Here is a 14,623-nt window from a genome sequence, read left to right on the forward strand (position 1 = left end):
TGTCATCTACTTGTTTCACCCTATGGTTCTTCCTTGGCCTTTTCAGTGGTTATATTCACTATTGTTCCTGTTTGTAAGCACTATGAAGATTACACATGTATTTCTTGATGGAACTGCTCCTACAGACTTTATTGCTTTCAATTCTGCAACAAATGTATCTTACTACTAAGGTAGTTATGAACTGAACTTTCTCTTCAATGACGCTGCTATGGATTTGATTCCTTCAATCAAGACTTGAACATCTTTACCTATGAACTATGTAATTATTGGAACATTCTTTATAGTAGTGTATGACGTCAAATCCACTGTCTATTGTTTGAAATATGTCTGGTATATGTCTGGTAGTTTCTTCTGTGTTGGCCCTTAGTGTTTAATCATTGGGATTGTGTCTGACAAAAAGAAAAGAAAGTGGGGGAATGTGGAGTTATAAAATCATGATTAGAATAAATTATAAAATCATGATTAGAAAAATATACAATTTCAAAGAAGAATTACACATTAAATATGTTATTCATAGATAAAACATTTAGATATAAATTAAGATATAGAATATGGAAGAGTTATAAATTAAATTAACTTAGATAGGATTAGTCAGTTTAGTTAGTAATGGGTTAAATAGTGTTTTAAAGACAATGTATTTAAAACTGTGACATTTACATTCAGTTGCTGTTGTCAATCAAAACACCTATACTGCTAGCTAGACACATAGTATTATTAACACTCTAATACACTGCGCATGAACAAGTTAAAATAGTATTTTCTATATGTCAGCCAAAATTATAAAGTCTTTTAAGGAAGTTAAAATATACAAAGATAGCATTTTCATTTATGGTATGCTTTGATTTCATTGGCTTAAAATGTGTATATAAGCTTTGCCTATGTATGAGGCTATTGTTATCTTCTGCCTTCAGATCTCAAGGTATGTAATTAATCTTGCTGTGATTAATAAATAGTTTATGTCAACTAATATTTGATAAATATGAGTATTAATTTAATCTGTTAGATAACCCAGATTAAATATTTGTCTATAGTTAGGGTTTTGTCTAACGAAGGCATATAAAGTCATATAAGAATAATTCTTACAAGCATCTAATTTTTATCTTCTTTTGCGAGAATCATACATATACATCTGTTGCTAAACACTCATTTAGTGACAGCCTTTAGACTAGAGAGGTATATATACGACATTACCAAGCAATTGAACAGGTGTACCTAATAAAGTGGCCAGTGAGTGTATATAAGTGCATTGGAGCCCTTTGCAGTTAAGTAGAAGAAAACATGAAAAAACATATGTATGCAATATTTATTTTTAACAAAGGTTTTAACTATGTATTTACTGTCTATATTTCACATCCCAATGTTCTACACATAGCAGAAAATTTCTATGTATTTATAAATAGATATTCCTATATATATATCTGTATATATCTATACTTATTTATAATCATATAGAACATATTCTGTTATGCGAAGAACATTGGAATGTGAAATATTCATATTTTTCTTTTGGGTTAGCGCACATGAGAAAATCCGATCGGGTTCACACGGGAATGGGGTGGGTTTTTAGGGGGGTGTTCATTGATTTTTTTCTCCATTGACTTCTATGGAGTAATACATGAATGCGCACGTGAGTTTCTAACTTTGGCTTTTTATGCTCGTCAGTTTAGCCCTAGAATGAAAAAAGTTTAATTTCAACTTGTAATACGAGCACAAAAAGCTTACTTCTAACGCAATTAATGCGCAAAGAGTGCTCACTTGTAAATCTGTCCCATAGTTTTTAAATGCTGGTGCATGAGCCCTCACAGGATATGTGCAGAAAAACAGTAATAACTTAAATTAGAAGAAGTTTTGCTAATGAAAGTATATTGCAAAAATTCTTCTTCAAATTAAAATGCACCTACAGTATGCACATTTCATTTTTGACCTTTCTATCCCTTTAACAGAAAGCTTGATAAATTCTGTTCATCTTTATTCAAACAAGAAGATTTGGAATATAAATAAGAAAAGAAAAAAAAAACTAACAAGTTTGGAAGGTGGGACATTATGCCATTGTTTCTGTAGCCATTTAAGCCATGATTTATGAAGCTACAATCATCTGATGAACTTCCAAAGATTCTGGGCATTGACCCCAGATGTATAAATTATTCCCCAGCTTATACTGGACTTTTTTGGTGACATTGTAAGTTAAATGTTTTTGTGCTTTACTTTTTTTGTCTCAATAAAGTTTGTTGAAGTAAAAAAAAGAGAGAATATATATGATAGTACTGGTAAGACATAGGGTTAGATGATCTAAAGCTCTGCACTCTAGCAAGAATTATCTTCAGTACTGCGAGATCCCTCAAAGAATTTTTGAAAGACAAATTTTAGCATGAGAACAATTTATCTAGCCATGCTGGGTTTTTAACATGAATACAAATCTCAAAAAAATCCCTAAAGGTCCCAGTAGGGTTGCCAGGTGTCTGATATTTAACTAGTCCGGTTTTTCAACCAGTTGCATTTCATGTTTTTTACAACAGGGAGCTACGATCTGGACCAACCCTCTCCTTTTAAAGACCATTTACAATTTACAGGTCTCCATTTGCTGCGGGGGGGCATCACCCAGAAGAGTTTATGGAGTGTGCAATGACGTTCTCCCTACACACAAGCCGAAGAGAGATGCCAGTTCTCTAACCTCCGTTCCCTGTGATCTGTAAACTTGGAAGCCACAAATCATTGTTTGCTCTCATTTAGCTTTAGTCTGAGTAAACACACTGTTTAACTTATTTATTGCTTGAGAGGGCTGTAGCAGATGAGCAACTCTCTCTAGCATTTAATGGGCTTAAATAGTGTGTTTATAAGTTTTACTTTAATCTTTTGTGCTCTGTAAGTTCTTATTTTTTTTTAAAGTTTATTCTGCAGTAAATATGTAAGTATCCTATTTAATGCCATACAGTATGTAAACAGTATATATAGATAAAACTGTATAGAGAATAGAGAAAGGATGTCCTCAAAAGATAATAATTGGTCTTGAAAAAGGTCCTTGTGTGGACCAAAACGTTGACCTGACCTGAAAATAAAAAGTTGAAGAAATAACATTTAACGAAAGACCTTAGAGTGCCTTTTCATTTCCATAAAGCTACGTTTATACTGATATTGAGAGCACCCTGGCTATAAACTAAAACAGTGAGTGCTTGGATCTCCCCTCTGGATATATATATATGTGTATGTGTGTGTTTTTGTGTGTATATATATATATATATATATACTGGATCCAAGTAGTGCACTCTCACTTGCCAACCATAAACATAGACCAGGGTGCTTAAGTAATATTCAATCAAGTCAGGTAATAAGCACTCGCTGGATTTAAGCACAGCACACTTTATTAGGCAGTGATGTTTCGGGGCATTCCCCCCTTCTTCAGACGTCTGAAGAAGGGGTGAATGCCCCGAAACGTCACTGCCTAATAAAGTGTGATGTGCTTAAATCCAGCGAGTGCTTATTACCTGACTTGATTATATATATATATATATATATATATATATATATATATATATATAATAACAAAATCTGTAAATTTTACCTCAAACTAATTCCCCACACACACACTTTTTTTGGGGGGGTCTTCATTGTTTCTTTATTTTATTTTTTTCATTGTTATTTTTATTACTGTTGCATTTAACATTACACCTGGTATATATTTGTCTAGAATAATTGATTTGCAGTTGTGAGAAAACACAATACAGGTACAAAATTGAACCAGAAAAGGTTTAGATTTCAGAATATTTGTATATTTGTATCTCCAAAATGGGAAAGCTTAAAAAGGGGATGGGACAAGTGCAAACAGCAATGGGCCTTATTTATTAAACTGCAAATGAAGATTTGGGGGCCCCAGCTCACACAAGCCTGAAATGCTAAATAAGTATCAGCAGTCTTAAGACCTTCAGGCTCGCTGGAAACAGAAATTATGAAGCAGCGGTCTAAACCGCTGCTCCATAACTTGTTTGTCTGCTCTGAGGCTGCGGACAGAAATCAACCCGATTGATTGACACCCCCTGCTAGCAGCCGATTGGCCGCAAATCTGCAGGGGGCGGCAATGCACCAGCAGTTCACAAGAACATGATAAATGCCGACTGTTTACCTGCTTTTACTTATTTTTTATCATTGTTCTTGAGAAATACATTTTTACGTTGAAACGCGTTGAGCTTACAATTAAATATTTTGTATCATTTTATCAAAATTATTTGTATTTACTGCTATTTGCTGATGCATGGATTCCAAGGAGTAAGTGATTCGTTTTTTTAAAAAATTCTTACCATTTCATCAACAGAGTATATAATTCCTTCCCCATTTTAACTGCATCACATATATTGAGGGGATTTCCTCCAGACCGGCTGACAATACAGATCTTATGGAGTGAGTATAGTTTTGGCATATACACATATATCAAGCCATTTTCTTTTACCATCAGAGGTACCTACATATCCAGAGCGATCCATAGAGGACCTGCGCCATCTATATTTCTAAAGCCATATATCACAAAAAGAACATAAACATAAATATTATACTGATATTCTAAAGCTTTGTAAAAGTGTATATAATTGTTCTACTATATTCCCTAATAAAGCCTATTTGAATATTTGAGGATAAATCATTTAAAGATGCAAACTAGTGAAAATGTAATTTTCATGATTCGGATAGGGCATGCAGTTTTGAACAACTTTCCAATTTGCTTTTATCAGCAAATTTGCTATGTTCTCGTGGTGTTCTTTGTTGAAAGCTAAACCTAGTTCATGTGAGCCATATAGATAACATTTTGCTCCCCCCGTGGAGTTATTTTTCAGTCAGCACTGATTGGCTAAAATGCAAGTCTGTCAAAAGAACTTAAATAAGGGGGCAGTGTGCAGAGGCTTAGATACAAGGTAACCACAGTGATTAAAAAGTATATTTATATAACCCTGTTGGTTATGCAAGTCTGGGGAAAGCTGGGCAATAAAAGGATTATCTTTTTAAACAATAAAAATTCTGGAGAAGACTGTCCCTTTCATAACATTTCTCTAAAGGATTCGACTTCCCTATAAAATAAAAAATGTACAGAAAATACATGAAGAAAGATAACCAGTGCCACCATCACATATGTAATTTTCAAACATATTTATGAGAATAAAACATATAAATTATGTTACATAATACAGATATATAGGAGCTGCTTTGGGGGTTACTATCTACACAGAATGCTCCAGTTTTTATATTTATATGTAATCTCAATATTGTGGAACTCTGAGGTTCACCATGCCCCTGTCTGCAGTATATATGAGGACCTTCCGTGCCATGGACTTACTTTCTCACCAGGTTGGCGTTCACTGTCCTCTTGATCTTGGAGAACCATTCCTTGCAATGGTCCACAGACTTAAGATATAAACCTTTGGCAGAGACATCCTCACTTTTATTGCCCCATACAACCATACCTTTCAGGCTCCAGATTTCTGTGTTGACCAGTTCTAATGAATCTAGAAGACATGCTCAGCTATTTAAACTTTCTATTGAAAGATAATTGGATACTTCTCCCACATTTTGGTTTTCCATACTATACTTCTCCACTAGAGGCCATAGTAAAGTAAAGAAATCCAAAAGCATACAACAGATAAACCCCCTTAACCCTAATGCTTTTATTCGTGAATCTGCTTCAACTTTCCAACAATAATGACTTCTTTTTATTTTCTTTTTAGTCAGTCATATGTCAGAAACATTCAACAAAGCATGTGTGCAATGAGATTAGGCAGTAGTGGACCTATTGCACAGAGGGCCCTGGTGCAAATATTTTTGCCCCCCCCCCCCCAAAGGAACTCAGTAGTAAGCAAAAGCAATAATATACATGCTATTATGAGTAATGATTTTGAGTAGATAGAAAGATAAGATGGACCTACAACCTGCACTAATAAAAGGCTCCCCTGTGTTAGGATTGTACACATTCTGCATATGTCTATGTATAGACTGTCTGCTATGGGCCCCCCCAACACTTGGGCCCTGGTGCCAGTGCACTTCCTGCACCGATGGTAGTTCCACCCCTGAGATTAGGTTCTAATTTACCAAACTTCACTGATCACCTATCAAAGTAGATGTGATTTTATTTCCAGTAGGCTATTCTTAAGGGCTGCTACAGATCTATTCACAAATAACTTCAAGTGCTGCTGCCTATACCTGAAGCAAGAGGCATTACATACACGCCCTTGAGTGCTGAGGTCGTTAACAATCAGGAAATCTCAGCTTTGTTAGGGAATTTGAGGTTTTGAGCCAGGTGCTGGGGGTAGGGAGATTTAAAAGCCCATGTCACAGCCCCAGTACAACTTACAGGTAATATAGACCATTCATTTAAAGGAGATGATTCTAGTCTGCAAATCGTAAATAATAGTTTGCATGTTCTTGTAAGACAAAGGTGATTGCTGTAAAAATAGTGATAACCTTCAGCAGCACTGAAAGTCATGTTTAACCTGAGAGGTAGGGGGCTTTAACACAGCCCATATCTCCCTCTCTGTTTGGTTTAGAGGAACAAGTGACCTCTCATTTGTAAGTGCAGACTCCTCTCTTTCAAAAAAAAGGGGTGATTGTTCCCCTAAGATGCCATTCAAAATGGTGTCCACTTGCCTCTCTAGAAAATCGGGGATTTCTAATGGTGTTGTGAGGGGCTACTACAGGCCCCCCAAGTGAAAGAGGGCATTTTCCTCTTTTAAATAAAGGGGTCACACTTCCTTTCTAATTTTCAGCTATAGAACTGAATACTAGAGATGTCCATTAGTTTTGTTACAAAGGCACATTTGTAACAAAAACAGATTTTCATTTTGTTTTGACAAAGTGAAAATCCAAATTAATACACCAATGAAATTGAAAGAACATGAAAAAATACTGACTTTAATTTTTTTAGGGGTTAATACTTACCTTTTGCTCGCTAAAGAGTACTCTAACTCAGTCCACTTCCATGGCAGAATCCCGGCCGCACTAACAGGATGCTTAGCACGGTAGTTCCCAGAGCCTGCACTAAAGGAGAAGGTCAAAACAAACATTTCACAAGTCTACTTAATACACTATTCACAATTACTGCCCTCTTTGAAACATTCTTTATTTTGCATTTTATTATTTAGATTTGTTCTCATTTTACAGATTTACAAATTGAAAGGGAAAATTAATTAATTAATTTTCATGATTTAGATAGAGAATGCAATTAAAAAATAATAATAAAAAAAAAAAAAAAATCAACATTTACTTTCTTCTTCTAATTTTTTTAATTAGCGAGTATATATATATATATATATATATATATATATATATATATATATATATATATATATATATATATATATATATATATATATATAATTTAATATACATCAGCTTGATTGCCTCTCTCCAGTAACTGGAAGTATCATATTCCCAAACTGTACAAGCAATCCCAAAGTGTACACATCAATTAACCCATTAACATTAAAATTAATTGTAGTTAATGTTGTCAGTAGAAAAGCAGCAGTATGTGTTCCAGTATACAGTAAGCTGTCATGACTTGTACTGAACTGCTTCCTTCATCATTTTAGGGTTAAATTATAATGTTTCTTCAAATCCCACAACTACTGATGTATTTATTCTACCAATTAAGGGCTAAATACTAATGTTTCTACAATTCCCACTACTGAAAACCACCCCAACTATAAAAAGGTGATTTTCTTTCAAAACTATTTCAAACCAAGCAAGAGAGAGGTGAGTTTAACCATCAAGATTCATAATGATTTGATTTTTTTTCAACTTGGAATTTTCGGTTCTACTGCTGCTGCACTGAATGCTTATATGGTCAGCTCTGCCACTGATTAAAGGGACAGTACACTGTAAAATAGTTTTTCCATTAAGGTATTTTCAATGACTGTAATAAATATAAGGAATATCTTAACATCCTGTTTGCTGCAATTGTTTTTTAGTGGCCAAACTCCCCACACCACTTGTTTTTTTGGATTTGTTACTGAAGTAGGCAAGGCTTGCCACTTTCATTTTGTTAGCAAAAGCTACATTATTTTGCAGTTTATAACATCTACTGAGGCAAATTAGGAACAGATGTGGGTTAGGATTGTGAAATCTATTGTGTGGTCTTCCAATTCAAAGAAATTTAAATCCCATAATTTTTATATTAAAAAAATTCAAAATGTTTTATAAAGATAATATGTTATTATTTGCCACTTAAAGGGACACTCAAGTCAAAATTAAACTTTCATTATTCAGATAGAGCATGCAATTTTAAACAACTTTCCAATTTACTACCATTAACAAAATGTGCACAGTCTTTTTAAATTTACACTTTTTGAGTCGCCAGCTCCTACTGAGCATGTGCTAGAATTCACAGACTCTACATATATGCATATGTGATTGGCTGATGGCTGTCACATGATACAGGGGGAGAGGAAATATACATAAAAATCTACTACTTATTTGAAGTTCAGACTAAGTTCTATTACATTGTCTTTTTATTGTGTATTTCCTCATCTTAGAGCTGAGACAACCCAAGATATTCAAACATCTGCTTGATAATCTCTTTTCTTTAATAACTAAATCTATAACTCATTTATTACACTTAGTTGTAACTTCTTGAACTTACCTCACCAAGCTCACTAAAAACATATATTATATGATATACTGTATATTAATTACTGCATTTAATTCTGTATTTTGTATCTTTCATGCATGCAGTAAACATCGCTATATGCACAGCAATGTCAATCTGATTCCTCCATACCATGTAGTACTTAGTACTTTTTATGTATTGATATTTAATATATTCCCTAATGCTTGTAAGATAGCATTGCCCAAGAACAAGCAGGTATGTAAATATGAATGACATTTACAAAGACAAAAGTTTCAAGTTTACAAATTAAGGATTTATATTACTATATTAATCAATTGACAAAATTATTTTTTATGTATAAATCCAATGCAATTCAATGAACATGCTTAACGGAATACAGTTGTACAGGTACATATTCCCAAATCCACAATTCCAAAATCCAGAATTGTTCCGCAATCCTGACTTTTCATTAGTGATTTTTTTTTAAATAAAATGTATTATAAAATTACCATTTTTTCCCCACCAATAAGTCAGAAACTAAACCAACAACACAGGCCGAGAAGATTGTTTGTTCTAAAATGCACATTATAGTATAATACCTTTCTGAATACATTACTGTACTATCTTTCTTATGGTACTATGTATCCAAAAGTATTAAAAATGATATAAAACTACCTTTCAGTTGCATATGTAAGCTGTATTATAACATGTAGATATTGCCTAAATGGCATAAGATACTGTTGTTTACACTTGGTGCCATTTTACAAATGCAAATATACAAAATATTCCAAAATTCAAACTATTCTGCAATCCAAACCTTTTCCGGTCCCAACCATTGGATAAAGGGTTTTGGATCTGTATTTACAGAGGTTATTGTTTTTCTCAAATGAAAACAAATATCTTATCTTAGTAAATATAACTCATAGGGACATTAAAGCCAAAATTAAACTTTCATGACTCAAATAGCGCATTCAGTTATAAAAAAATAATATAAAACCTTTCTAATTTACTTATGCAAACTTTCTGTGGCACCAAATCCTACTGAGCATGGTGTATACATGTATGTGTTTTGTGATTGGCTGATTTCTGTCACATGATACAGGGGGAGGGAAATGGAATGAACTTTGAAATGAAATTTGCCAGTAAAAAAACCCACTTCCCAATTAAAATTCAAAGTAAGTGCTTTAGCATTGTCTTTTTACTATGTGTTTAATATAATATGCAATTCTACTGTATTAAATGGTCTTTAACTGAACCAGTCAGCTCTATTTTTTCTGTAATGACACAAGTAAATGCACACATAATCATTTAGCAGAGAGGCTACCTTTACTTTTGTATTTCTTGCTGTTCTATGAAACTGATCTTCCTTTTTTTAACTATTTTTTTTTTTTTTTTTTTTAATAAGTGAATTATAGTTTGAGTTAAAAATGCCTTTAGTTCAAAATGAAGCTCAGTTTCCCATTAAAGGTACATGAAAATCATGAAAATCTGGCCCATTGGGGAGGCCTGAGTACAGGTTTGAAAAACAGTGGTTTATATCAATTAACACATTAACTCCCTTAAAGGGATAGAAAGGTCAACATTGAAATGTGCATGGATGCATATGAATTTTGAAAAGAATATTTTTTGCAGTATACTTCCATCAGGAAAAAGGATTTTAGTAAAAGTTATTGGTATTTTTCAGAGGCATACGCACATATCCTGTGAGTGACCGGTGTGCCAGCATTCAAAAACCACACTTTCTTAGTGAGTAGGCAGTGGCTTGAATGACACAAATTAAGTATTCACTGATTCAATACACACAACTGCCAGCTCTCTGAGCAGATATGGTGTTTGTATCCTAAAGCTCTAGTCCCACATATCATATGTGCATATGAACTCAGAGACAAAAACTTTTAATAGAAGCATTTTTGCTAATTGAAGTTTGTTGCAGAAATGTATGCATGTGTTTCATGGAAAATAGCATTAACAAAGGCAGAGGTGTAACTAGAAACCACAGGGGCCAGGTGCAAGAATCTAAGAAGGGCCCCCCACTCCCCTACCCCCCCCCCCCCAAAAAAATGTGAATTTGATACATATCTTTTACGTCTGCAAAAGGAGGTATCCTGTGGCCACAGTCTGTGAGATGGTCTGACCCCCTATTACTGTATACAGGGAGTGCAGAATTATTAGGCAAGTTGTATTTTTGAGGATTAATTGTATTATTGAACAACAACCATGTTCTCAATGAACCCAAAAAACTCATTAATATCAAAGCTGAATAGTTTTGGAAGTAGTTTTTAGTTTGTTTTTAGTTATAGCTATTTTAGGGGGATATCTGTGTGTGCAGGTGACTATTACTGTGCATAATTATTAGGCAACTTAACAAAAAACAAATATATACCCATTTCAATTATTTATTTTTACCAGTGAAACCAATATAACATCTCAACATTCACAAATATACATTTCTGACATTCAAAAACAAAACAAAAACAAATCAGTGACCAATATAGCCACCTTTCTTTGCAAGGACACTCAAAAGCCTGCCATCCATGGATTCTGTCAGTGTTTTGATCTGTTCACCATCAACATTGCGTGCAGCAGCAACCACAGCCTCCCAGACACTGTTCAGAGAGGTGTACTGTTTTCCCTCCTTGTAAATCTCACATTTGATGATGGACCACAGGTTCTCAATGGGGTTCAGATCAGGTGAACAAGGAGGCCATGTCATTAGATTTTCTTCTTTTATACCCTTTCTTGCCAGCCACGCTGTGGAGTACTTGGACGCGTGTGATGGAGCATTGTCCTGCATGAAAATCATTTTTTTCTTGAAGGATGCAGACTTCTTCCTGTACCACTGCTTGAAGAAGGTGTCTTCCAGAAACTGGCAGTAGGACTGGGAGTTGAGCTTGACTCCATCCTCAACCCGAAAAGGCCCCACAAGCTCATCTTTGATGATACCAGCCCAAACCAGTACTCCACCTCCACCTTGCTGGCGTCTGAGTCGGACTGGAGCTCTCTGCCCTTTACCAATCCAGCCACGGGCCCATCCATCTGGCCCATCAAGACTCACTCTCATTTCATCAGTCCATAAAACCTTAGAAAAATCAGTCTTGAGATATTTCTTGGCCCAGTCTTGACGTTTCAGCTTGTGTGTCTTGTTCAGTGGTGGTCGTCTTTCAGCCTTTCTTACCTTGGCCATGTCTCTGACTATTGCACACCTTGTGCTTTTGGGCACTCCAGTGATGTTGCAGCTCTGAAATATGGCCAAACTGGTGGCAAGTGGCATCTTGGCAGCTGCACGCTTGACTTTTCTCAGTTCATGGGCAGTTATTTTGCGCCTTGGTTTTTCCACACGCTTCTTGCGACCCTGTTGACTATTTTGAATGAAACGCTTGATTGTTCGATGATCACGCTTCAGAAGCTTTGCAATTTTAAGAGTGCTGCATCCCTCTGCAAGATATCTCACTATTTTTGACTTTTCTGAGCCTGTCAAGTCCTTCTTTTGACCCATTTTGCCAAAGGAAAGGAAGTTTCCTAATAATTATGCACACCTGATATAGGGTGTTGATGTCATTAGACCACACCCCTTCTCATTACAGAGATGCACATCACCTAATATGCTTAATTGGTAGTAGGCTTTCGAGCCTATACAGCTTGGAGTAAGACAACATGCATAAAGAGGATGATGTGGTCAAAATACTCATTTGCCTAATAATTCTGCACTCCCTGTATAGTGACACTGTTTTACCCACCAGTACTGTATAAAGTGAGTTAGTGACACAGTCTGTAATCTGCCGGTGAGATGGCTGGCCTGACCCTACCCACCCCAGTACTTTATAAAGTGACCACAGTAGTCTGTGACATGGTCCACCCCCCCCGTACTGAGTATTAGGGTTGCCACCCGTCCCTTAAAATACAGAACACTTATAAGTTACACATGCTGCAGGGTGTGCAGGGAGGAATATGAATAGTGCTGTCCAGAAACACAATACATGTTCCTCCCTGCATACCCTGCAGCATGTGTAACTCATAAGTTTGCAGGAAAACATGACTGAGGTGGCAACCCTAACTGTATATAGTGGTACTGTATAGGGGCCCTGTTAACCCCCTGCCCCCCATGCTGCAGTAACAAGGTCTGTAATTTGCTGGTTCCAAAACAAACACACACACATACATGCATAAATACACACACAGTCACATACATACATACATACACACATACACATAAACACCAATGGGTAAAATCAAAACACTAACCCGTGTAGTCAGAGACAGAGACACTAGTGAAGCATCATGTCACACTCACATGATATCAGTGCAGGCAGTGGCAGGTCAATGTTTTTTATTGAAACAAATAAAATAAAAATTAAGCTGGGCCCCCACGCTCGGGGGCCAGTTGCAGTTGTGACCTCTGTACCCCCTGTAGTTTTGCACTACCAAAAGAAAGTGGTAAATCTGACAATAGATGTAAATAGGAAAGTTTGTTTTTTATTAATGTATGCTCAATCTGAAAGTTTTATTATGATCTTCATATCCCTTTAAAGAACTCATACTGTCTATATGTATTATTGTTTGCATTTAACATACTGTATATATTTATTATTGTTTGCATACAGCATAATGTGTATATTAATTTATGTTTACATACAGAATACAGTATATATTTATTATTGTTTGTATACAGCACGGTATATATTTATTATTGTTTGTATACAGCACAGTATATATTTATTATTGTTTGTATACAGCATACAGTATATATTTGTAGTACTCCATTTTAAATTGATGTTATAGAAGAAAAATAACTTATATAAACTTATAAACAATAACTTAATACATTTTTTTTTTTATTCCAGAGCTTGAACTTAACCAATGCAGTGCTGCAGAGATTTATTCTACTGTCATTCTATTTTGGAAAATTAGAAGACTCTGCCACATTTATTTTGGAAAATGTGGCACCTTCTCTTATTCTATATAATACAGATAGGTTATTGCAATAATCAGGGTTGTGGACTAAAAACTACTGAACTAAGTGGCATGTTTGTCACTGGAGACATTGTAATTGGTGGTGTATTTCCAATCCATGTGGACAAAATACAGTTTAAATCAAACTTCACAGAGAAACCCTCTCCAGCCATCTGTGAAAAGTGAGAAATTTCTGTGTTGGTGTAATTTTGGTATTGCAACATTGCCCAGTATAAGTATCATCCTATCATGCTTGTTATAGACACATGAAACACTTTGAGATTGTATTAAAAAATGGTTAATTATCCACAGTAAAAAATTAAAATACATTCATTATTATTTTTCTTTGCTTTTCTGTAAAATATTTACAGAATATTTGCTTAGATCATTGGGATCAAGTTATCGCTGGCACTGTTTGCCCAAATTAAGGGAGATAAGATTAGCATACATACCTGAGTTTTCAAGTAGATTTTTTGCATCAAGTAGCTTTGCAATTCATCAATAAAGTAAAATATTAAATGTTTTTAAATGATCATATAAATACAGTAGAACTGCATAATAAAGAATTGATTAGTAGAAGACCATGCAACAATCCTTACTTTGAATTCTGACAAAGTTTCCTTTCATTAACCTGTCCTCTGTATCATGTGATAGCCACCAGCGAATCACAGGCTCATATTTGTATATACTTTAACATTTTGCATATGCTTAGTAGGAGCTGCTGCCTCAAAAAGTGTGTGCATAAAAAGACAATTTGAAAGTTTTTTTTCTTTTAATTGCATGCTCTCTACATACTCTACATATATTTTAATATTTCATTACTTCATTATTTATATAATGTATACTTTTAGAAACTTTAATGCCCCTTTAAGAGTCAATCTCATGTTGAAAGGGATGTCAACAAATGATAATGATTAATTTTATGGGTTATACTGAATTGTTATTAAATGTTCATGCACATACACACAAACACATACATGTGAGTGCTACATATACAAATACACACATTAATCTGTTCTAAATTGTTATTTTTAATTGTTAAACCATTATGTCCCCTGTAATTATGAACAACAATATAAAGCAATTATTCGACAT

At 34.7% G+C, this 14,623-nt stretch overlaps 1 protein-coding gene across 1 annotated transcript in view; it reads left to right on the forward strand.

Annotated features, from left to right (window-relative positions):
• Window positions 1-14,623, forward strand: part of LOC128664687 (extracellular calcium-sensing receptor-like) — a 55,424-nt gene that overhangs the window by 10,090 nt on the left and 30,711 nt on the right. Inside the window, exon 4 of the mRNA XM_053719495.1 lies at window positions 13,547-13,710. Within this exon, the coding sequence (XP_053575470.1) occupies window positions 13,547-13,710 (164 nt within the window). The remainder of the gene's footprint in view (window positions 1-13,546; window positions 13,711-14,623) is intronic.

This window comes from Bombina bombina, chromosome 6, assembly GCF_027579735.1.
Source record: "Bombina bombina isolate aBomBom1 chromosome 6, aBomBom1.pri, whole genome shotgun sequence".
Classification (NCBI taxonomy): Eukaryota; Metazoa; Chordata; class Amphibia; order Anura; family Bombinatoridae; genus Bombina; species Bombina bombina.